General features: G+C 40.2%; 2 protein-coding genes across 2 annotated transcripts; both read right to left on the reverse strand.

Annotated features, from left to right (window-relative positions):
- Nucleotides 1-549: 549 nt before the first annotated feature.
- Nucleotides 550-12,653, reverse strand: LOC137191316 (protein shisa-6). The gene is made up of 6 exons (XM_067601313.1): nt 11,659-12,653; nt 7,069-9,468; nt 6,108-6,262; nt 5,525-5,590; nt 5,059-5,244; nt 550-4,845 (listed from the first exon to the last, which is right to left on the reverse strand). Exons 2-6 carry the CDS (start codon nt 7,824-7,826, stop codon nt 3,917-3,919), a joined length of 2,094 nt encoding a protein of 697 aa, XP_067457414.1. The 5' UTR covers nt 7,827-9,468; nt 11,659-12,653; the 3' UTR covers nt 550-3,916.
- A 3,951-nt stretch (nt 12,654-16,604) lies between these two features.
- ube2s (ubiquitin-conjugating enzyme E2S) lies at nt 16,605-20,509 on the reverse strand. The gene is made up of 4 exons (XM_067601314.1): nt 20,323-20,509; nt 18,652-18,799; nt 17,144-17,334; nt 16,605-17,044 (listed from the first exon to the last, which is right to left on the reverse strand). The coding sequence occupies exons 1-4, from the start codon at nt 20,323-20,325 to the stop codon at nt 16,676-16,678; spliced, it is 711 nt and encodes a 236-aa protein (XP_067457415.1). The 5' UTR covers nt 20,326-20,509; the 3' UTR covers nt 16,605-16,675.
- Between the last annotated feature and the right edge of the window lie 4,276 nt (nt 20,510-24,785).

The following is a 24,785-nucleotide window of genomic DNA, read 5'->3' on the forward strand; positions in this document are numbered from 1 at the left end:
ATTATCATTATATTTTAGATAAATTCTTTAGGTAAATACTTTTATATTCCTACTTCTTACTTCCTACTTTTCTCTTATATTCCTAAGACTTTATCATTAAATGTAATGTAATGTAAATACTGTTTTATTTTAATCACTAAAGTATATGACAATAAACTTGACTCTGAAACTTAAACCATAATTGAAAACCTTGTAGCCCCATTTGTATTTTGCTTTGCTGCATGGTAAAGTGTGTGTTGCTTCAATGTTTGCTTCTTCAAGAAAGCAGTATGAAAAGGTTTAATTTTTGAGGAGATAACTGAGAATATATTTCAATATTACTGAATGAGAGTTATAGTTATTGATAACTGTGGTGCATGTGCCAAAGACTTAAACTGCAGAGGTTGGAGGTGACGCAACCATTCATGTCTCAGAGAAATAAGAGTGAGGCGATACTCAATGTGTTCAGAGAATAAGTCCTGAATTTACCCTCAGTTACAACCAAGGTGAAAAGATCATTCAAGAACAAGAACTCTGTAATAAATGACAAAACATTTTTTTTCCCACCAACTTTATTATACAAATTCTTTGTTAGTCACTGTCGTATCCAAGGGGATCAATGCATTGAACAATAACAAAAGGTTTGAAATTTATAGGCATGAAAATAAATCCATGAATTTCATTACTGGACACGATACCTGTCCATACAATTTAGTGTTGGTAATGCTTCTTACATTTCAGGTGGCAATTAACCATCCTCACTCTAAATGAATTCATAATGGTAAAAACACACACCATATTCATTCATTTCTCTCTGAAAACTAGCGTACTTGCCTGCGTATTAGTTCTCAGTTGTGAAAAAGAAATACCCCTGTTGCCATGGAGAAGGCCGTGACAATAGAAAGACAACAAAATGTTATGAGTTTGGCACTGTACAATTCATTAAATACTAACACATAATTTGTTGAATCCTCAAATTAATGTCGAAGAGATCACTCAAAATATTCTGATTGTACTAGCTATACAAAATACAATACTTGCACAAATTAGATTAACCATTTATAAAACTGTGATAATGAGTTTTAGATGGATATGGCTTGTGAGATATTACAGACTTTGCTACAGACCTTTTGTGGCTCTATTAAAAAAATCTAATACTACTGTATGTCATCTGTCCTATTTCCCTGAAAAAAGACACTGCATTCAAAACATCCGGGTTTCCATTAGACCTCCGTTTCTTTCCGACTTGTGTAATAAACATTCATCCGAACACACATACATTATGGCATCATGGGTTTCAGTGTGTGCAACCCACAAGTTATTGGGTCAGGCTGCTGCAATGGAAACAACAGACCGTCTCTAGTCTGGTGGCGTTGATAACTTCTGGCCCGTCCCAGACGCATCTATCCCTCCCTCACTGGCTGTTATAACACCGTCATCAACACATAGAAGGCTGCAGATTTTTTTCAACAGATGTTTTTTTTTTTGTACCAGAGTGGAAACCTAAGTAATCACTTGAGATCAAGAAGTCATAAGGCCGATGTCTAGGCACAGTACATACAGCTGGAAAAATTGGCCATGTAAGCATAAATGACCTTAAAATCCAGGCATACTGTAAATGCCTCTCAATGAAATGGAGCTGGCATGCATCAAGATTTGGAATGTTTTTTTTAAAAAACTTGAATTTATGACCCGATGTATGAAAAACCAACTAGTCATGAGAATGCTAGTTATCTAAAAACAATAAACACTTAAATCCCACCAAGTAAAAGAACATCACATCATAAGATAATTGTTAATAATAACCATAACAGTTATAATAATTATTAATAATAACACTCCATCATATTCATAACAACTACATTTAGCACTGTGTATAGGAAGATTGTCCGAATGAAATCCGTGTTTCTGTTTATCAGCATTTCATCTTTGTATCCTTTCGCATGACTGAACAAAAACCAAGCATTAACAAATTCCTTCTTTGATCGGCGTAATTACCTCTGATTACTGTTGATTTCAAAAAAAAAAAAAGAAAAAAAAAAAAGATTCCTCTCCCAATTCAATACCTTCCATCGATCAGTCACACTTTCAGCCGTGCTTGTACAGAATGTAAACCTTGAGGACACAATACAAAGTATGTTTGTATCTGGTGCAAATATCAGGGGATAGATTTGTGCAAAGTTTTGTCTCTGTGTTTCTCTTTGAACTGTGCTTAAATTGCTCTTGTTTTTTGTACACATTAATACTTAATACATCATGACAATATCAACACAAAATCAAGAGAAAGAGATAGCATTTTATATGGACCACAGATATCACATACTACAGTATATAGGATAGGATAGCCCTTAGTATTGATAAGCGTTGTTATTGATGAAGATTTTTTTTTTCTATTTTCTTTTTTTTGTTGTTTTTTTTTGTTACTCATACTGGCTGAAGTGCGTTATGATACAGCAAGGTCTTCGTCAGAGGATGGGAAGGGCTTCCTAACCATCCGAGTGTCTTTCGGCATATGGAGCCACGCAGGAGGAAGCCCCCTGGTTGCCCTCTCTCTCTTTCTCTTGGCTCGCTCTGAAGCCAATCCTTTGACTGTACAAAATATCACTGACTTATATAATTTGTCACCTGGTGAAAATAATAAAATGGTGATTGTCAGACCAGCTTCTTCTGTAGTATTTTTCTTTGTATCTCCATAAATGGCTTTGAAGGACAGTTGTGTAAGTGCAATCTCTGCGTCATGGTCTATTCATTTGTGCTCTGTAGAAAAAACCTTCCTGCTTCATACACAACCTACATTAAAGTAAGTTGCCTTTTTATTAGTAAACTTAACACATCTCTTGACTCCTGTGTGTTTATGTCAAGATTTATTTATTTTTTGTATTAATAATACGACTGATGGCTCTCAATTATTTCATAGCCCATTGTTTTTATAGTTAGGTCCTGATCTATAGATGAGGACATTAGGGAACAATCACCCATAGTGTGATCTAATATCATCTTCTGTAGTGTAACAGTGATAGAGCATGAGACTTCCTCTGGGGATTTGATCTAAGGTCACATGGAAAACTAGGCAACCCAGGCATCGGATTGGTAGTGTGGGTATGTCCGCAGTTTAAATCGGGCGCGGAGTCCTGCCAATAGTATCAGGCTGCTCTGTGCCAGTCCGAAGAGTTCAATACTCCTAAAAACAGCCCCCCACCTTGTCCGCTGATTCACACACAGGAAGCGACAAAAGTCAGTTCTGTCTCCCTGTGTCGGGGTGAGGTTGGCTCAGCAGAGTGAGCAGTGAGTGTCGGATCTCCAAAATCCCTCACCAGGCACACGCTTCATCTAGACTCGTCCGGTCCATCGGACTGCTCACCCATGAGATTCAGTTTAATAAATCATTGTTGGCGAGGGCCGAGCAGATTGACAGTCCAGCGGGTAGTTGGCTCAATTCTCGAATAAATTCTGTGATACAATGTTCCACGTGGTCCTCCTCTTCATTGACCTCTTTTTTTTTTTTTTTTAAATCGTCTGTTTCCCTATCTAATATGGCTCCTGAGTACTTTTTGAAAAACATATATAAAAACAAAAGTATGAACGACACTTCTGTTGGTTTTGTTTCACCCTTCCAGTCAGTCTCTCTACAAGTAACGGCACCGCTGTATATGGCAATATGGCAAATTCTGTTACAAAATATGGCTGATGTAGGCTATCACATAATTGGAACAGATATTCCTCATCTAGAGTTTAAATTTTTATAAGTAATCATATTCAAGCTATTTAATTACAAGATAACACTAATTTGAATAGCCTAAACACATTATACTGTTACTATACTTTATACTTTATTCTAGTTGTATTACTTGTAGTTGTAAATCTAATAGTTAAATGCAGAAGGGTGATCTATTCCCAAACCTTTGATGAGGGGTAAACTCTACATTAGGCACAAACCTCACACCGTCACCTCATTTTTACTCCCCGTCCTGATTCCCTGACTGCCTCCCCCGCTTCCTGCGGACCCCCCGCCGCCCCCTCCCGGTATGAAATGTAGCTGCTCAATGGTGTTCTGCCTTTTCGCTGCGAAAGCCATCCTCCTGGCGCTGTGGCCCCCTAGTGTTCCCGTTCCCATGACTACCCCCGCCCCGGGCATCTCCCCCGCCCAGCCCATGCCCCCGCTCATGTGCCCCGTCATGCCCGTGTTCCTCTCCTGCTCTCGTCCGGATGTGGGGTGAGAGTTCATCTTGATCATGTGGTGTCGGTCGAGGGAGGGCGTAGCGCAGACGTTCTGCTGGGACTGGGCCTTCTGCTGGCGAGGCAGCGTTGGGACAATCCCTCCTGTGTGGGCGTACGGGTCTACAACCCCCATCCCGCCGACCCCCATCCTGTCCTCCAAATGGTCCGGGGACATGAGCAGTCGTTCCTGTCGCTCCTGCCTCTCCTGCCTGTCCTGGGTCTTGCGGGTGAGGGTCTGTGTGTTTGAGTTCTTATTGGAGGCAGCCATGGCTTTATAGTACTGGTGTTGCTGGTTCTTGGACAGCCGGGACAGGGTCCCCGTGTTGCCAGGGATGTCACCCATGTTGAGCAGCTGGTCAGTGGACTTCACTTTCCTCGGGGGCTTGGAGAGAGTGTCATAGTTGGGGTTGTACTGGGGCTCCGGGGGATCCAGGGGGTAAGGATTGGGAGTGGGTGAAGCAGGCATGCCAGAGGGTGGCGGCGGGATCCAGGGACGGGCTGCGTGCCTGGGGAGGGTTCCTCTCCCACTGAGGGTGTAGTCTCCACCCCAGTGGAGGTGGTGCTGAGAGGACTGGAGGGCCGGCTGGGCTGTGTGAGGCCGGCGCTTGGTGGTGCAGTAACCAGACGAGTACTCATCAAGACCTTTTTCTGAAAGCCAAACAAAATTTCTCTGAATTGTTTATCACCACAGTAAATACTTTCAGCACATAATGACGCATCCTGCTCTCTATGCCATAGTGTCAAGAGTGTCACCGTGTTCCAGTGCTGATGAAACAGCTGCAAAAACCGCACTGTAAGGGGGACCAAGGGGCAGACAGACTGGTACATTCGTCCTCATTTCTCGAAAATGAAGGTACTTACCGAGCCGTTTGAGTGAGGAGTATCTGTTGAGCTCTGGCTTGGTGGCACTCTCATAAGAGGGAGGCAGCTGAGCCAGGTTGTGCAGGGAGTGGTGGAAGGCGGGCTGGGATTTGGTGTTGTTGTGTTTACTGGAGAGCAAGGTGCCTCCAGCTGCCAGCTGAGCATTGTTCATTCGAGGGGTGCGTTCTACGGAGACCGCAGGGAGAAAACGACTATGTGTTAAATGAGATTTGCTCCTCGCGCGCCACACGAAGCAGTGTTTGAAGCTGCTAATATTCACTGGAACAGACAGATTTTAACTTGCTTTCAACACTAACATCAGCAACCAACGCTATGATAATCATTATTATTGTTAGGATGAAAGACTCTACTTTTCAGCTTAAAATGAAACTGAATGAAGCAAATGAAGCATTGCGATGATTACATGTAATTTACATAGGAGCCCAGCTTTCACCAGCTGCCTTACCGATAGTTGCAGAGTGTTTGGGGCTGGAGCCTGATGAGTGGATGAAATTGTGTTGCAAATTGCCCACTGTAAGTCAAAAGAACATAAGGTAATCAGCACACAAAATGGATGTCAGGCAGTTTGCAGATCAGTGGTGTTTCAGCATAAAAAGATCAAAGCGACTATACTCGTTTATCCTTCTACATCAATTCACCTTCACATGGTCTTTCATGCACAGAGATTCTCAGCATCATCATCATGTAAAGCATACATATTTCAAGAGAACCTGTCCCTAGATTCCTGTGCATTTAACTACTTGAATCTTTAAGTAGAAGTATGTTTTTTTCAGTGACCACAGCCAGTACAGAGAAATTACAAATGATAACCGTGATAGACATGCTTTTGTTAAAGATTAAAATATTAAATTTGAGGATTTTTATCTCTCTTAAATAGCTGCACAGATATCTTGATGGGATGACACAAGAAAAAGAACATGCATTCACTTACAGACATGACAAACTCAATGTGCCTCTGCATAGAGATGATAAATTGTGCTGTTGTTTGTGCTATTTTTACAATGTTCTAAAAAGCCTTAGACTCTCACATCTGTTGTCCTTGCTGGGCAGTCCTGGGGCGTAAAGATTTTTTGGAGGTCTCCCCAGTGTCCCCTGTCCGTCCCCCACAGCCAGAGCCACGCTGTTGTTTCTCTCATCCTGCTGGACGGGACTCGACTGGTGTCGCAACATGTCAACCAGAGCTCTAATGACATAATTAACACAAGCAAAAAGGAAATGCAAGATTAAATTTGACAGTGATCTGTTGGCTAATGGCTTGATAATGATTACAAACACAGTTAAAGTCAAATTCATGTTGATGAATAATGTCTTACTCTCTTGCTATTTGTTGAGTATTTTTTTCATATTTGCCATCACAGATATTGTTCATAAGGTTCGCTTCATTTTGGACAGTGAAATTGTTGATAATGTTCATGTGAGGATGAAGGCTTCGGGGCTAAAGCAAAGACATTAACCTTACAGAGCAATTCTAGTGATGTGAGAGACATTTAGTATGTATACTTATACTGTATGTGGTGGTGTTTGTGGTGAGAAATTAGGTTTTGCAGCCTCTTTCATGCTGACCTATTTCAATATAAATGTGTATAAAGCGATGAACATGTTACAAAATTAGAAAAGTAATATAGTTTTTTTGCTTTCTTTAAGGGGCCAAAGCAACAGGTAATATTGGTCTGATTACCATCATTCGCCACCAGCCCAAGATGGGAAACCTGTACTAAATGTAAATCTTCATTGTCAAGATTACGAGCCATTTAGAGATAAAAAGCCCAGAGGAATCAAAATAATCATGAATTCTGCAGCAGCCACTTAAAGAAGATCGAATTTATTTCAGATGATGACTAGTAACATTATTTTGAGCCCAGAATGATGAATCTAGGCCATTTATGGAGTCCTGAAAACCTAATTTCATTATAGCATTTACACATGGAAGAAAACCATTCCAGTGATGAAAGGTGATGAAATAAATAGCAGAAGAAAAAAAAGCCTCACCTGGGCATATTGAGATCCCTTTGGTTGGCTTCCTGTTGCACCTTGTTGAAGACCACCTTGATGCCGACAGCTACAGCCACCATGAACACAATCACACCTCCAATGACGAAGCCTGTATTGTGGCTCTGCTGCTTCAGCGGATCAAAGTCTGGGTCAGGACCAAATACCTCTGGTATAATCATGGCGTCTGTCTGAGGCTTGGCCCAGTCTGGAGAGTCATAGTTTTTACATATGTCCTGCTCCAGTTGTCGGCTACGATCTGGACAGCAGAAGCGGTAGTGGCAGGTTCCACAACAATAGATGAAGGTGTCCTTGGAGCAGTTGAAAGAGCTGTCAAAGTGTCCCATTACATCATAGTAACCCCGACATACATCCACCCATACATCGATCAGCCGTGGTGCAACCTGGGCTGCGCCTAAGGGAGGTGCGAGGGCCTCTGCTGAAGTCACATTCTTTGGGAACATGACTTGGGGAAGGGGTCTTGGGGGCGTCTCCAGGACTCCCTCTGAGGTTTCTGGAAGTTTCTCAGGGGTTTTGGTTCTGCCTTGGAGAGCAGCTGGTCGGATATTGGCCTGGATAGCAAGGAGCAGAAGAGAGGGACTGGGGGCGGTTTTGGGCTGCTCGGTGAACGGCCTCCCTGAGCGGTCTATGTGCTGAGGAGGGGGGGACGGAGAGGTCTCCACAACAGTGGTAAGTGGGGCAGTAAGGAGGGAGAGCAGGGAGACAGCGAGGATTCGGAGATTGGTGGTGGGCGTCATTTTTACATGACTAAGAGATCTATTTTCTGTTGTTGAGTCAATGCAGTTACAACGCTGTATCCGCTTTTGCAGTTTAACCCACTAAAATGGCATGTGAAAATATTCAAGTAGCATGTACTAGATATTAACAATATATCAGTAGTTTCATTCAGTAATGTTAACCTGTTTTTTTGTTTTGTCAGAAATGGAGCATTTATATTGTATAATTATAGAAAAAGTCAGGGATAATAAAACTGAAAGATCAGTTGGTAGGTTTAATAGTATTAAATGGTTTTAATTTACTGCTAGAAAGGAACTCTCATGTCCAGAACACTAAAATGGTTGCAGTTTTGTAAAAAGGACAAAAATAATCTTCATGCTTTTAGTCCTTACTGCCTTGTTCTACATGACCCACTACACAAAAGAACAAATATCTGTCGTACTCTTGGATTTTTTTGTTATTTCAGCACAGAAGCCTGTAAAAATTAGTAGCAAGAATTTTCAATAAAATATGGCAGTCCTGTACATTCCCGTGCTGATCATGGCACTTGAACAACAATAGTCTATGGCCGTGTGTTTTGTCAAATGTAAACAGTTTGATCTGTTTTGTTCCTGGTTGACTATTTCAGTCTGGCACATACATTCGGAATTGGCACTTATTTAATCTGTAAGCAATTATTTTCTGAAAAAATGTATGAAATCTATAATTCTCGTCATATGTTTGGTGCTTTTTGGCATTGTAAACAAGCAAATATAATTAACAGACTGCACCACTGACGAAAGATGGGACTAACTCTGAAAGCTGTCCATTAATAATGCCTAGTCTCTCCGGAGCAGAGACTTATCTCCATATTAACTTGTTCTAGGCACTCGTCACATCCATAGATACACCATGTACTTTATCTCAATCTTTTATATGGTTGGATTAATGTGCATCAGTACTCGCCCGGCACCGACTGTGATTGGGCTGGGGGTGATAATGAGCGAGGCTCAGCTTAAGTGCTAGAAGACTGTATCAACTGAAAATTAGGAGCAAGCATAAACCAAGGAAATGGCTCCCAGCCTGTGAAACACATCAGGCAAAATGTTGTGGATGTTAAATGTTCTGTACTCAGTTTTAGGCACAAAAGTTGCCCGTGTCATTTAACTGTATCACTAATTAGATATGAACTGAGTGGCGCATTGCTTCTCCGTGTGACATGTCTAAGCAAAATTATTCCTGATTCGTCTCCGAGGTTCAAAGAATATCACTTTTGTTGAGAAATATGTAAATGTGTGAAGTTATTGTGTTGGAGGTGTTGGCAATAATAGACAGAGGCAGATCTGTCTCCCACAGAAATTATAATTATATGTAATTATCAAAACGTCCCTATCTGTAGCAGAGAATGTAGGCACAGATGGGGGAGACAGAATGCTGAAATCACCGAGGGCTCCACTTGTTTCAGTTACATGCTCCTCTAACCTTCTGAGGAGAGTTCAGAGAAGGAAAAAAAAAAAGGGGGAGACACAAAGCAGCAGTTCTCTCCCACCGACTAATGTTCCAAACGAGCTCTCCGGGAAAATTTTTCCTCTGTCGTCTCTAAATGTTCTGCTTGATTTCCAGAATTGTCTTCGGGTTTTACATGTCGACAATCGAACCTGGAATGTGTCGGCCGAGTTTCCACTGTAATACAAACAAGAGACATGATTAGAGGGGAAAGATCTGCGAGCTCCTCACTTCTCACTTTTTGACATTTGTGTGCGAGCATCTGCAACACAGTCATTTTTATTAATTGCATTATGTACTTGCATTGTGTGTGTGTGTGTGTGTGTGTGTGCGTGTGTGTTATAGCGTGCTCCGATCCGTTGCAGGAGCAACACGCTCCTGAAAAAAAGCCAATGATAGAGAACGAGAGAGAAAGAGAGCAAAGGGATAAATGCAGGGTAGGGATTTAAATGAGCAAAGAGATTGTGGCGAGCGGGAAAGAGCCAGAGGTATAGATGCAGAGACGACCATGAGTGGGAGGGCGGTGTGTGGGTGGCACAGAATCAAGTACATTTCTCCCAGCACTTACCAATACAACATAGCACATCACACAAACAGCACCACCAAATAGATCTGCAAATACAGTACATGCCACACACACAAGAAGGGTGCTAATCAAGACTGCAAATCAGCTGCTGTTAGAGCAGTTAAAGGAGTAGATTGTAAAACAATAAAAAGGCTTTTTGTGTGTGTGTGTGTGTGTGTGTGTGTGTGTGTGTTTGATGTTCATGTGTGTGCATGTGAGAGACTATAGTAGGCATCCTGTAAACCTCCTTTTAGTCAGTCTCTGCCTTTCTCTCTCCTTTATTCCTCTATGCTCCCTCCTTCTCCTCTTTCTCCCTCGTTCTGCCTTTCTCTCTTTCTCAGATTCTGTGCGTGGGTTGAGGCAGCTAACTCTCTCAGAATAGCACTGCAGCTCTGTCTGTGTGTGAGTGAAAGAGGCAGTGAAAGAGAAGGGAGGCAGAATCCAATCTACACTCTTTAGTCAAAACCAGATTTCAAAAGTCACATCTGCCTCGTCTTTTGCTCAACAAGATGACACCGATGCCTCGCTCCGTCACCTGCGAACGCTGGCTCAACTTACATTACCATATTTTCGGCCCTGACTTCACTCACTCGATGAGGATTTTCTGGCCAGAGAGCCAAACGATTCCCCAATCAACGTGAAATTACAGCTTTTTCTCAATGCATGAGATTTTTCAATTGAAAGCAAACATGCCAGTTCATCTTTAAAAAATACGGAGGGCCGGTCCTCCTGCATTCAAAAACCTTGAAATATAGTATTCCAATAAAGTGACTCAACATATAAAAGCAAATGTTTTCCTATAGGTATCTCTCTTTACATACTGTACTGAAGCAATGCAGCAAGAGAGTAATAGGCCTATAGAAAGCAAGGAACCAGAGAGTGAAGGGCACCACATTCACAACTGTGAAGATGCATCCCGGAGTTACGTGGCCACTGGAGGGAGGGAGGACAAAAAGGGTTTCAACAGATTCCTGGCATTGCACGCAATTGTGTCAAAGCAAATGAACCAAACGACCCCCTCTTTTTTACTTTTCGTTGCAGGATGCTGGCGAGCTGTGCAGACGGGTGGGCATGCAACAATTTCAACAGGTGTTTGTTGGAAAATGAAACAAAATGGCCTCTTTTTTTTTCTTCTTCTTCTTTGGAAGCGCTGTTGCAAGACGCGCTGTGATGTAAATCAATGAGGGGAAAAAACATCCTCAATACATGTCATGTCGACACAAAAGACATTTAGTTATAGAGAAAGCAGCGGGGGATTTTAGTCTTTTAGTAAATATCTGCTGCGCAACGACTTTGCATTGGCAAACTGATTTGGACATGACTCCTTACACTACACCGCACCATTCATTAGGTTACTAAGTTGCAACTTGCAATGAAGAAGCATGCGGGTTTTGGACATGACTTGCATGTTATCAGTAGGCTAAGAGTGCGTGGGTGTATCCGTGCCGGTGTGTATGTGTGTGTGTGTAGTCCGGCTGGATGTGTCGGTGTGTATTATCAGTGTTCTTAATATCAATATTCTAATAATATACTATGACTTGTCGATTTAAGTGATTTAAGTGATAAAAAAAAACATGTCTGCCTCAGCCTTAAAGCGTATGTGCAGTTGTTTCTGTGGCGCAGCTTTTTCATCCAAATGTTTTGTTTGACAGCCACCAATCAAGCTGATGCGTGTAAAAACAGATGCCAAACTCATTTTTACATACACACAGAAGCATACAGTGAAGGTATAAAACGGTTTTTACCTGTAATTCGCGTAATTGGCGTTGCGTTAATAAAAGGTGCATAATGTCGTGCCTTACCTGTGCGTTGCTCTGGGGTTTGATGCTGGAGAGGAGCGCTGGGAAGAGCCTGCGCACTGTATCTCAGCGTCTCTCAGATGGCAGCCTGTTATTGTAGCTGAGGATGATCAGGACAGCGTGAACTGTTGCTGGATCTGCCACCTGTTTTTTTTTGTTGTTGTTGTTGCTGTTGTTTTGTTTGTTTTTTGTTGTTTTTTTTAAATGTCAGTGTTTTTGACAAGTGCTGCAGATCTCAATCGTTCTCGCTGCGTCTCCATGAGGCTATCGATAATCCATTTTCACGACAGAAAAAGAGAGAGAGAGAGAGAGGGAGAGAAAACGCGAGCAGGAGAGAGAGTCAGTTCCCAACGAGATGTTCTGAGATTTTCTTATACAAGTGACAAGGCAATTAAACTATACATCGAGAAAAAATCCGCACAAGTTAACTATCCTGGAGAAACCGCAGTAATTCAGCAGCCTGATTAAGCGCAAAAAATGTCAAATCACCAAAAAAAAAAAAATCCCCTAATTTAACTTTTCTCCATCTGAAATTGACTGAGGCAGGTTCCCTTCATAATTTCCAAGCGAGATAGGTTACACCGCCTATAACTGCGACTGGCCCCACGGAGGTCCGCCAGTGAGGGAGCGCTGTGATTGGTTAGTCAGACTGGTGCCGATGAGACTCTCAACTCTTCTCGGCGCTGAGCTGACGGTCATTCAACTGGTGGCGTTCATCTTTATTGCCCTCCATTTCATTTCCCTCTTTAACTGAATGACCGTATGGCCTTCATGTTATTGGCACTGACAAAAATAAAAAAAATATCGGTCAGGGATTTGACTACTTTTCAAAAGTGAAAGGCAAGGATGAGACAATTAACGCGATGAAAACGCAATTAAAAATTTAAAAAAAACTTGCAAGATTGAAGCAGCCGGTAAATTCAGCGGAGGACCTGCGAGATTCAAAGTGTGTGTGTGTAAGTGTGTGTGTGTGAGACAGAAAGAGAGAGACACACATACATACACACACACACTGAGAGAGAGAGACATGGTTGCCACAGCAACTGTGTCATTATGTTGGTGGCAATTATGAAAGCGATGAAAACAGGGAAGGGGAGAGGATTGGCGCAAAAGCTTTAACACTGGAGCGTCAGCGAAACTATCAATTAGACACAAACCTACATTTGGCCATTCGGGGATTTATTTAAGTTTAGGACGAGCAGGGGACAGTTCGGACATGAGCAAAAACGTGAAAGAGTGGAGGAGAGATAGTAGAGGGTTTGTATTTGTTGCTCAATACTGTCACACAGGGGCGGGTTTAGTTGTTTTGGGGGCCCCAGGTAAATGCCATCATCCTTTCTCAAACTGGGAATGTTGGTACTGGCAGAAGTAATCAAAACTTTTTTCTTGAGTAAACTATTAATACTGTTGAAGTAAAAGTCTTGATATTACAATTTTTACTTAAATGTGAAGATTTAAAGGGGCAGTGTGTTGGAAAAATGCCACCAGTTTTCTAATGAACACCTTAGCTATGGATACATATCCTGCTTTTTTTCCAGTAGCCTCAGATTTTTCCTTGTTAGACTGCTCTTGTTTTACTTTGGAACAATTAATAAGAACGCTTCCTGTTTGGCACCAAATTACCGCTTTCTGATTGGCTGCTGTTCATGATCAAGAACGAGACCAGAAGCAGGATTTGGGCGCTTGGGACTGGGCTGCCCATTGACAAAGTGCTGAAATGACAAATAATGACAAATAATGAACTTTTAATCTAAAATTTAGACATCAAGGTACCCACTTGGTTTGCTAGAGCTCAACTGTAACATCTTAAATTTAGCAAGCTGGCTAGATCACGTGTAACAAAGCTAACATTAGTCTAACTTTACCGACGTTGCAAACTGTTGACCCAGAGCTGTTAACGCCAGCTAAGCCATATTTGCTTAGCTGGCTAGGCCTGCTAGTGCCATGGATGGCTAATTTAAGATTTAAATTAACCAGCTAACATCTGCTAATAACAACATAAAATGGTCTCAATGTTTATTTTACAGTTAGCAAAAGTACTTACCTTGGAGCAGACATAGCTGTGATCTTGTTGATCACAGCTAACTTGTTGATCTTTGAGGGGTTCAACTGGGAGTTTGGACGTCCACATAACTTTATCCACAGCCTACACTTTTCAAGGTTTTGGAAAGCGGAAGAAACGTACATTTCCTTCCAATCTCTCCGGGTAACTAGTATCACTATTACACATGCCCCAGGCACAACATTTAACCGTGACTAGCTTGAAATCCACAAAAACAGCCTGAAAATGAAGAAAATCTGAAATGTTTGTATTGGCGTCTTTGGAGCTCAGCTGTTTAGTTGTCAGACCCTCATCGGAGCTGGCCGATGCTATGCTATTAAATCAAATCTGTTATTTGGCATCCAATGACATGCTTTTTTAAAAAAAGATATAACACAGAATAATAATCAACCTTAATATTCAGGGGAGACAATTAGCCCACATTTTAATTGATGGGGGTACGGTAAGGGACCTGGATAATGGATGGGGGGGTGGGGGGTAGTAGGGGAGGTGTATCCACCGCTAGATGCCACTAAATTTTACACACTGGTCCTTTAAAGAGAGGTATTACTGGTACAACATACTTAAATTTACTTATCTGTTCAAGGTGGAGCTTTTAATTCTGTTTAATGTAATTCTGGATAGTTTAATGAATAATAATGCATCATATTTTATTTGTTATATTTCATGAGTAAAATCTGAATTTGCAGTGTAACATTTATCTGTCAATGTAGCGATTCAGTGTTTTCCTCTGAAGTAGAAATAACACAGTTGCATAATTTTTAAGTGCTTTGGGGGTCTTTTGTAAGCTATTTCTGGGTACAATGAGTTAGTATAATAACATAATTCAGTATTTTTCATATCTAAACATCACAATAAATCTATAGCTGTTTGGGGGCCTTTTACTCGGGGACCCCAGGCTGTTGCCTGATGGTTAAGTCCGCCACTGCTGTCAAATACAGTAGCTGCCTCCTCACAATCCTCAGATCTCTGACACATGAATGAATTAAGGTGTTTTTTCTATAAATTTAAACCAAGGACTGTTAAATGAACTGGAATCAGCGATTACAGGGTGAATCATGATCAACACCATAACATTGTATGTGATGCTGGAAACCCAGCATGCACCCAGACCACATATGAGACCACTAAGATTGATGTCATAACACATTACATTATTCTGAAGTGTTTCTTCAACGATAGCGGCAAAGACAATGCTAGAGGTGGATGCCAGGTGTGGAAGGAGGTAAGCACTTCCAAAATGCGGCTTGGGGAAGGTGTGTAAAGAGTTATCAGGAGCACCCAGGTGTCCAAGGGCCTGATGATTACCTGCATGGCAGGCTGCTATTTCTACACGGGTGGGTGGGAGGCCAGCGTAGCCAGTCATTAGATGGTCCAATGACGCTCTACCGGGTGCACTTTCACTCACTGGTTTGCTGGGGTGGATGCAATTACTGGTTTTCTCATAATGGTTATTCCATCACTGCAGAACAGGACGCCACTATAAACAAAATTAAGTGCTATTATACGTCACTGAACGGTAAAAGCTTCACCCTAGTATCAATTCCCAGCAGCTACACTGAGACTTCACTACAGAACAGCTTCATTTTTTACCATAACAAATAATTATGCAAGCAAAAACGACATCAAATAAAAGAGCAAATATGACTCATTTTTCATTTCACTTCTCGTATTTCAATGTTTTATTAACTTAAATAATTTAAAATGGACACAAAAATATCCACCTAACAGTTTGCACGGTGACAGGAGTTTCAGAGGCACCTTTTCCGTTCCAACTAAGACAGAGCTTCAGTGTGTTTCCTTGGGAAATGTAGGCCCCGCATGCATTTAGCACAGAGAGAAAACCTGCTCAAAGAAATCCTGCCGGTGCAACGGGGGTGAGGAGACGATTTCTATCAAACGTGGAGCTTCTCCTACTGATGTCTTCTCTGGTACCCACATGGCTGGTTGGAAAGCTGGGTATTTGAGAGCACATACTGCTTTGTAGGGGAGCAGGGGGTAGTATAAGCGAGTCACACCACTGTATGTTCAATACAGATAAAAGAGGATTCATTTTCTATTAACGTAGCCTTGCAACCTACCCTAATCCCTTACAGCCACTCATCTAGGTCTTCACACACAACCACAAGACAGCTGAATATGGACATGTCAATTATAAACAACTTTTGAAAATACTGGACAGTGAAACCATTTTAGAAAAATAAAAACTTAAAGGGATAGAGATTTTATGAAGAACAATGACAGACTTTCTATACTCCACTGCTAACTCTTTCCATACCTTTACTTCATTCAGATCACAAAATGGAAAACAATTTTAAAAGATTTTCACTATTTCATGTGACATTAATACTTCTCTCCCAATGACTTCTTGCATAATTGTTTAGCAACTTCTACCATTATTTTCCTTGCAGCTCAATTTGAAAACCTGACTTTACTGTAAATTATATCCTGGTTTAGGCTCGGAGTGAGCCTGGCTGAGCAGTACACAGTACCATCACAGCAGCATTTAGCAGGAGACAGTTTAAAAAGAGCCGACATCATGTTCACAGCTGATCTAGGACAATAATAGTAATGTCTCATTAATGGACAGACATTAGAGGCCATGTTTAGCACAGTGAAAACCCATTTCAGGTGTCATTCATTCACAATAGGCCGAGGGAAAAATGCAACCGATGACATGATTTTCGCAGTGAAGGAGTCTTCTTTCTTTTAAAAGAGGAACAAATATCTTTCGTCATGTCTTTTAGGTATGGAAATAATTAACGAACCTGTAATGCCAACAGGACGAGACAAACTAGTGGCAGAGCAAAGGGGAAGGTATGAGTAAAAAGTGGACAGTCTGGATCGGTGGTAGAAAGAGTCGGGGAAAAAAAAGGGAACAAAAACATCGTCAGCACACTTCAATATTTATATTTACACACTCTCGCACACGCACACACACTGAATTTTACTGAGGTATTAAAGTCGCCTCAATGCACGCTTTTTATCTGCTTTCTTTTTCCCTGCTACATTATTAGTGCTACTACTATTGTTGCTATTGCTGGTGGTGGTACTGGCTCCATTAGCTCCGTTACCCAGAGCTGCTGGCACTGCTGCTGCACTGGGTCCCGCTCTCTTCATAGGGTCGCCTGCATGCTTCTTCGGCTGTGGGCCGTCGTTAGGGTCCTGAGGTGCCCCAGAGGTCCCGCCAGGCCCGCCCATGGCGTGGATCTCTGTGAGCAGACGAGCACGGGACTCATATTCTGCATAGTCCTCTAGGAGCAAGCGTCCAGCCTCTTCATTCAGAGCCGACTCTGGGTTCGGATGGATGAGAAGACACTTGATTGTCTGTGGGGAAACACGGGAAAAAGATGGTAGTTTAAAAATACTGCAGCGAAATCAACGCAACTGACAATCAAAACAACAAAGACTGATGATCCCTCTTACAAGTAAGACATGTCTGAGGCCGAGTTCTGCCTTCCAGTCCCTCTTCAACACGTTGACACAGATCTCTCCTTTGTGACCCACGTTGGGGTGGAAAATCTTGGTCAAGAAATACCCCTTGGGTGGAACAGCAGGGAAGTCCTTCCCGAGGACCAGACGCATTCGGAAAATGCCACCAGCAAATGGAGTTCCCTCTGTCAAAGCATAAAGAATTCATCACATGAACAGTATGTCCTGACTGTGCCAATCTTGCTCAATAAAAAGAAAGAAGGTCACAGAGCGGCAACTGAGTCAACTGACAAAAACAGAAAACATTACATCAAAGTCCATCACAGATCAAACGCCTTGCCCCTAAATTAACAATTAATTTAGGTTATGATGAAAGCAGTCACACACGCTAATGAATATGTGACCTTATTGTGTTGCCACTTGAAGTTAATGACTACATGATCTACAACAGCTGACAAATACACTGCCTTTGACTGAAGAATGCAACAAGCAAAACTTGGCAGAGTATCAGCACCTAATAAATCAAAGTGTTGCGGAGAAGGTGCTCTGTGGTGGAAGTATCAGGCTCTTCAATGCCTACTGAAGCAATGAGTTTGTAGTGACATGACAGATTGAACATTACTGGCTGGATGGTTTGAGCCAGATGTGTATCACACATGTAATTAGCAAAATCTAGAATGAATCCTTTACACAATAACGTACATTTTTGAGGAGGCATAAACAAGGTCTGCTGGCAGATCGGCTTATAACCAACAACCTACAGTATTGTGGAGCAGACAACTGTAAGAGCTTAGACGACATAAGAGCTAACATAACAGCTACGAGGTGTTATTACCACCAGCTGAAAATATAGCGTTGGTCATTAGGTGAAATCTCTTCACTGCCAAATGGTTATCAAGTTATTTTACTAAATGTGTAGAGGTGAGGCAGCTGACGTGAAGCATGACATGGATGCAACATGAATTGGAAGTTGTAATTATATGAGTGGTGCACAACCAACCATGAGCTACGAGTTGCCTCACTGGCTAAAGTTAGCTCTAAATTAAGAAGTACTGGCACTCTAAAGGCCAGGGAGTCATGTAATTACAAAACTGGATGATTTTATTGTAGGAATAACTTCATAGGTTAGCTGGATGATTATGAAGGGAAAAAATTAGGCCATTTTAATAATAGCAAGCCAACTTCTTTTATTTTTTGGAGTGCAGTATATGGTCTACTTAAGCCTTGTGTGATTGTTATGTGTCTGTTAAGCTGTTCCATCATTAAAATGTCCAAATTCAGGTTGCTCTGCTGACCTTTCAGTAATTTAATTTAACATCCTTGAAACCATGGTACATGAGGCAATACTGTGAGAGACTGTAGAGATGAAAGAGTGTGAGATTCTAAAAAAACAATACAGATTTATGTATGAGCTGAATTTACTATTAAGTTGATCTCTTCGATTTCACGTAACAAAACTAATTCATCAGAGTCTTTATGCGACATTGTATTGCAATCCTTACCCGGTCCTTCAATGGCTGTGTGCAATTCAGTAATATCTTCATCGCTGGGATAAATCTTGATACCCTCAGGCGGGTCTGCTGCTAAAGCTGAAACCTCTTTGTATACCAAGCGAAGAACATGAGGGGGCAAATTCTCCACATTGGAGTTCTGGAGAGACAAAAAAGTAGTTAAGCCAACTCAGGTTGTGCATGTACAAATATAAGTCCTGTTATTAAAAAAAACCTAAAAGTTAGATGTGTTTTGAGAAATCGTCAAGCCGCTTTACTAACAGTATTAACTTACTGACTGAAGGGGATGAAGTTCACCTTGGTGGACAGAAAGTAGTTAAATGCACCAATATAACTGTAAACCAGATCTAGTGCTTGATAGGTTGTCTACACCAGTGTGGGGAAGCTTTAACAGTCCCCTTTTTTTGCTGCCAACAAATACCAGTACAAATCGTGCCAACAAATATTGTGGTCTTATAGTAATAAAGGGACATCTTTTTAAACTTGTTTTGCACTTGTATTTAAACTTGGACTACAACTACAACTAATGATTATTTTCCTTCAGACAATTAAACAATTATTTTCTTGGTTAATCATTTAGTCTATTAAACGTTACAAAATATTGAAAAAAAAAAAATGGTATTCACAATTTCTCAGAGGACACAGTGATGTCTAATTTCTTTTTTAAAAATCATACTAACAGTGTAAAATGTCATTTATATGAAAATGAAAACAGCAAATCGTCCACATTTGAGAAACCGAAACCATCAAACAGTCAACATTTTTGCTTGAAAAATTACAGAAATGATGAGTCCATTATCAAAATAGTTGCTGATTCATTTTCTGACGATCGATTAATGGACTAATCGTTGCAGCTCTAACGTTAGTGCATATGGTCACTGTGTATCTAATAAACAGCTTTTATCAAAATAATCAATCTACTGTTTCAACACTAAAACAAACCAATGTGACTATCTTTAATAAACATTCACACAGATTTCTTTCAGTACACTGGTGTTAATAATTTAACAATCAACTAAGACGAACTAGCACTCAAAATCAAACTGACATGAAACAAATCCACCATCGACATTAAATAAACTTTTTTTCCTCTCTTACTGATGGACGACAGTTCTTTCTCTTCAATTTAAACTCTATATTCATAATCATTTGAACTCTTGACACTGAATCAAATCAAAGCTTTTTTGCTTTACAGGCAGCACCTAACTTAACGCTAGTGAATAACGTTAACAGAAGTTCAGCTAACTTAACGCGTATTTGTTCAGCGTTAAATTTAGGCTGAAGTGTATTTGCCTTTAACAACATCACTAACGCTGGGTAACGCTGATATAACGTTAATGGGAAGATAATAAAGAGCCCGTTAGCGACCATCCACTTGATATGTAACTTTACATTAGCAACACTAGCCTAGCCTCAATCCGATAATTAATGATACAAGGTGCGCGGTGATTTTAAAATTTGATATACGACATTTATTATAGTCCGTGTATTTATTAAATTGAAAAGCCGTACATAAAGACTTTTAATTAACGCCAGAGATTCCAGTAAATAGACATAACCCGAATGAGGGAGCTCGACGGCTGGCGACGGCTAAACATCGGATCAAGCTAGTAGCTACCCCCGTTAGCCGTTAGCTGTGAGCTCGGCTATCATCCCACTTACCATCTTCAAAAGGAGTGGAGATCTGGCTGGTGTCAGATGTGAGGAGACTTTTCCGTTAAGGTGTGAAAAAAAGAACTATCTTTGATGAAAACTTATCCCGGTCTCACTGTCTACTGTTCTTTTCTTCTTTTCGTTGACACAGGAACAAAAATACGATCCCCAGTTTAACCTACTGCCTCTGACCAATGGGCAACTTAGTGAGGTGATACGTCAGAAAGGTTTGCCCAATCAGGATATATTGTTGTTATTGCGTCATGGTCGGAAGCCCTATCAGCCACACAGAATCGAATGTATGACTGATGCTTATCAGCCATAGGTCCATTTAAAAAACTCACCCCCGCCCCCGATTAATGTTCACAAGACAAATCTGTTGTATGAAACAGATTTAAAATGCACAAAAGTCAAAAGAATTGCATCTAAACTGAAATAATGCAAAAGGAGAACATACTGCAGATGAATAATAATTGTAGGATGACTGAGACAGAAAACAGAACTCAAAATTGCAGCTTATATGAGAGCATCCAAATGGAAAGAGTGACCACAACCAGCAAAAGCAGAATCCACTCATAGTAATAAAAAGATAAAGACAGACATTCACAGAAGTCACTGGAAAAAAACAACAACAACAAACATCTAATTTAATCAAATACAGCATCATATTGCTGCCACCATGAGAAAGAATTGATCATTTTTGCTTTTTAACATGAAACATTCGGGGGGGAGGGGGTTGTTTCAAAGTTTAATGTCTAAAAGACAGATAGATAGATAGACAGATAGATAGATAGACAGATAGATAGATAGATAGATAGATAGATAGATAGATAGATAGATAGATAGATAGATAGATAGATAGATAGATAGATAGAAAGATAGATAGATAGATAGATAGATAGATAGATAGATACCTGAATAATCTACACAAAGTATTACATATGATAACAGCACCTTATACCCAAAATATGTAAGGTGCATGATTGTCCATGGGATGTCAGAACTGAGTGTACTAAATATTGATACAAACTCATGTCATATGTTGTTGGTGTACAATTTCTTCCATAAAAAACCTACATATGTAGCACCAGTGTCACCATTAAAATGTATAAAAATGCACATATAGTATAAACTGGTCAGTTTCACAACCAAGATTCGTTTTTTTAGTTTAGTTTAGTCAGGTTAGTCTAATATAAATTCATTTTTGACTAAGATGGTCTTTCATAGTAAAAATGCAGGAGCCCGGGCGGCTGGTAACAACATACTAACAACAAAGATGATGACAAAGATCATCCAAGTCAAACATCCAAAAATTACATTCTGAGATTGTTGGAACCGTCTCCCATCACTAACAACGAGCTGCACATAGGGCACAGTACTCTAACCAAGACTGACCATAATACCTACAACAGCCAAGCTTAGAGCAACACATCTCTGCTTAAATCTCTCTTTTAATTTCTCACTGTGACAGCAATATGGTAATGTTATTAATTAAGTGAAAAGAATTTGTGTTCTAACTATTTCTGTAAATGTCTGCCTTTGTCATGACTCAAGACACACACAGACGCTTAAAAGAGTACTCATTCTGAAAAGTACTTGTACACCATAAAAGTCTGGCCCCTAAAATGTCATAAAAATCAAAATCTGTTTATCTGTTTACACCAGGATTATAAAATTATAATAAGATTTTATCACACTATATGTGCCTGACACATGTTTAGCTATTCAGTCACTGTAACTTGGTCACAGGTTAAACTGCAACCTCTAGTGTTCGATGTTCATTTTGTTGCTTGTCTCTCTCCCCATGTTTCCTGTCTGTCTCTTATACTGTCACTGTTAAACATTGGCAAAATGCAGACAAAAAGAATATGTTGTCCTAAAATCAGGCATCAAGAAAGGTGCATTCATTGCATTGATATGCAGCCATATACAGAATGTACAGAATCAGAAACATGTTTATTGCCAAGTAGGTTTGCACATACAAGGAATTTGCATGGTGTTGTGGTGCAAAGCAGTCAAAAATATACACAAAATTAAGTAATTCTAAATAATAAGTAAGTAAGTCATTTAAATAATATTAAAAAAGATAGAAAGAAATTTAAAAAATAAAAAATATTTGAAATATATTCTAAGCGAGAAGAGCTGCTACAGGTTTAAACTTTAATTGAAGAGAATGAAATGAACAAAATATTGATCTGAAATGTGCAAATGTTCATTCTGCCCTACAAAGCCAAAGTGCAGTAGTAGTGCTTTTTGTGTTTTTTGTTTGCCAAGTGTAAGCATCAAATTATATGTAACTACCAAGTTTATGATTGATTAGATGAGAGTGCAGTGAATTTCAAGCATATTGTAGTTTGACCTTCAGGCTGACCTTGGCAGCTTTACGGCTAATAAAAATGCACTTTGCCTTTGTTTTACTGCAGTACAATCATATGGCCAAACAGTGATAAACTGCAGTAAGAATTGTGTGAGGAATATCTTAGTTTTTAATGTAATTGAGTGGACAATAAAGATGTCTATTCTATTCTATTCTATTCTATTCTATTCTATTCTATTCTAATGAAGTACAACAAGTGGAAATGACTTTTAATGTTATGAACAAACTCTTACAGTTACAGGTCTGTATGTGTGGATATGTAAACAACAATTAATATGAATTGGACAATTAATTGATATCAATTAATCAATTGATTAATTCTGAATGCTTTGACGGGAGATAGGCCTACACATGTAATTCTGCAACAGTTTCATTGGCCAGGGCATCCTCAACAGCAGTCTCAGAAACTTTCAATTCCTTACAGAAGTGTCTCCTGGTCTCTGGCATAAGAGGGATGAGCTTGTTGATGATATCTGTCTTCTTGCTGAGAGATACTCCGTTGTCCTCCTCACGGAGGCGAGATGGTGGCCCTGACTGCTTCCTCTTCAAATCCTTCCCAGGGAGTCAAGCTCACAGTGTTCTTCCTGGTCATGAGAGGTCTTGTAGAAGAGATTCTTGGAGCCTTTCCTGGCCTGAATCTCTCTCCTGCTAGCCAGCTTCACCCCAGTCTTCTTGAGCTTTGCCAGACTTTGGCCACCCTTCCAAACCAGGACATCCTCGTTCTTGAGTTTGATGACTTCATTGTTGGGGCTGGACCTGCTGATGACGTCAAAGTCATCAAAGTCATACAGTTTTCCACCAGGGTGCTTCTTCATTGCCAGCTCCACATCACGGTGGATAGAATCTGCTCTCGTGAAACTGTGCCCAGGTTTGAAAAATTTGAGTGTTATGTCCTCCACTGCTGTCTGGTCACTACATGGGATAGTGCCATCTTTAAGAATTTCTTCCCTCTGTCAAAGAGTTCACATTTTGACAATCACTTTGTTCAGGATGTCACCTATAAAGAAGCAGTAACTAGCAACCTCGTTTTCAAAGTTGGTCCTAAAACAAAGACAAACTGCAGTATCTGACATTCTTCATGGTGAAACCAAGGCAAACTGCAGTAAGTGAAGTTACTGCACTCTGCCTTGGTTTCACAGTGCATTTTTGCAGATACTGCAAAGCTAAAAACCCAAATAACTTCAGTAAATGAAGCAGTAGAACAACGAAACTAACAAATTGAAGAGCAGATACTGCACTTTAGATTGGTGCAAAAAAGTGCACTTTTCCTTTGTAGGGCAGCATAGTGTAAACAGTAAATGCAATGTGCAATTAATAATGATTATAATTAATAAAGGATTTATTAAATGATTTAATAAAGGATTTTAAACTCATAATCAGAGTGCCTTGGATGTTTTTTTGACTGCTTGGTCTTTCCTTGAAGAGCACCTGATTTTTTACTTCAACATTACCAACACTATTGGTCTTGACCCAGTGCAGCACTCCTCATTTTTTCTTCATTCTCAGTAAATTGTATTTCTCCAGTATCCTACAGTACGGAAGCCCTGAAAGGCCATACATTCATACATTTATTTACTCCTTTTTCCCGTGTTGACGAGTTAATTTAATTTGTTTTCTATGTATTTATTTATTTATTATCTTGAAATAACATATGTTGTTTTCCCCATATAACGGGATAATTTTCTTGAGATCTCAAGATAACGAAATTTTGTTTTCCCCCCGAGATAATGACATAAGTAACTCAAAATCTTGAGAAAACAAAAATTAAATGAACCCATTATGACGGAAAAACAGAGTAAATAAAATGTATGAATGTATAGCCTTTTAGGGCTTCCACATAACAGTGATAATAATGCATTGGTTGTTTATCTAGATGTTTTTAAGGTTTGTTTATATAAGGATCTCAGCATTCATACATATCTTTGCTGCATCCAGAGAGAGACAGTTTTTAATGCGTCTAAAGTCTACAAAATTGTACTTTATCTTTGTTTGTTTTTTTAATCATATTTAATATGTATTGTGAGTACATCCTTTGTTACCAGACACCATCATCATTATTATTATCAATAACCAGTCTGAGCACTAGAGGGCGCTT

This window comes from Thunnus thynnus, chromosome 10 (genome assembly GCF_963924715.1).
Source record: "Thunnus thynnus chromosome 10, fThuThy2.1, whole genome shotgun sequence".
Lineage (NCBI taxonomy): Eukaryota > Metazoa > Chordata > Actinopteri > Scombriformes > Scombridae > Thunnus > Thunnus thynnus.

Coding starts and splice junctions, on each gene's coding strand:
- LOC137191316 (XM_067601313.1), bottom strand. CDS start 7,826: ATGACGCCCACCACCAATCTCCGAATCCTCGCTGTCTCCCTGCTCTCC. Junction 5,591..6,107: donor GCCCAGCAAGGACAACAGAT/GTGAGAGTCTAA, acceptor TTTGACTTACAG/TGGGCAATTTGCAACACAAT. Junction 4,846..5,058: donor CTCCTCACTCAAACGGCTCG/GTAAGTACCTTC, acceptor TTTGGCTTTCAG/AAAAAGGTCTTGATGAGTAC.
- ube2s (XM_067601314.1), bottom strand. Junction 17,335..18,651: donor CACAGCCATTGAAGGACCGG/GTAAGGATTGCA, acceptor ATGCTTTGACAG/AGGGAACTCCATTTGCTGGT. Junction 17,045..17,143: donor GCCTCAGACATGTCTTACTT/GTAAGAGGGATC, acceptor GTTTCCCCACAG/ACAATCAAGTGTCTTCTCAT.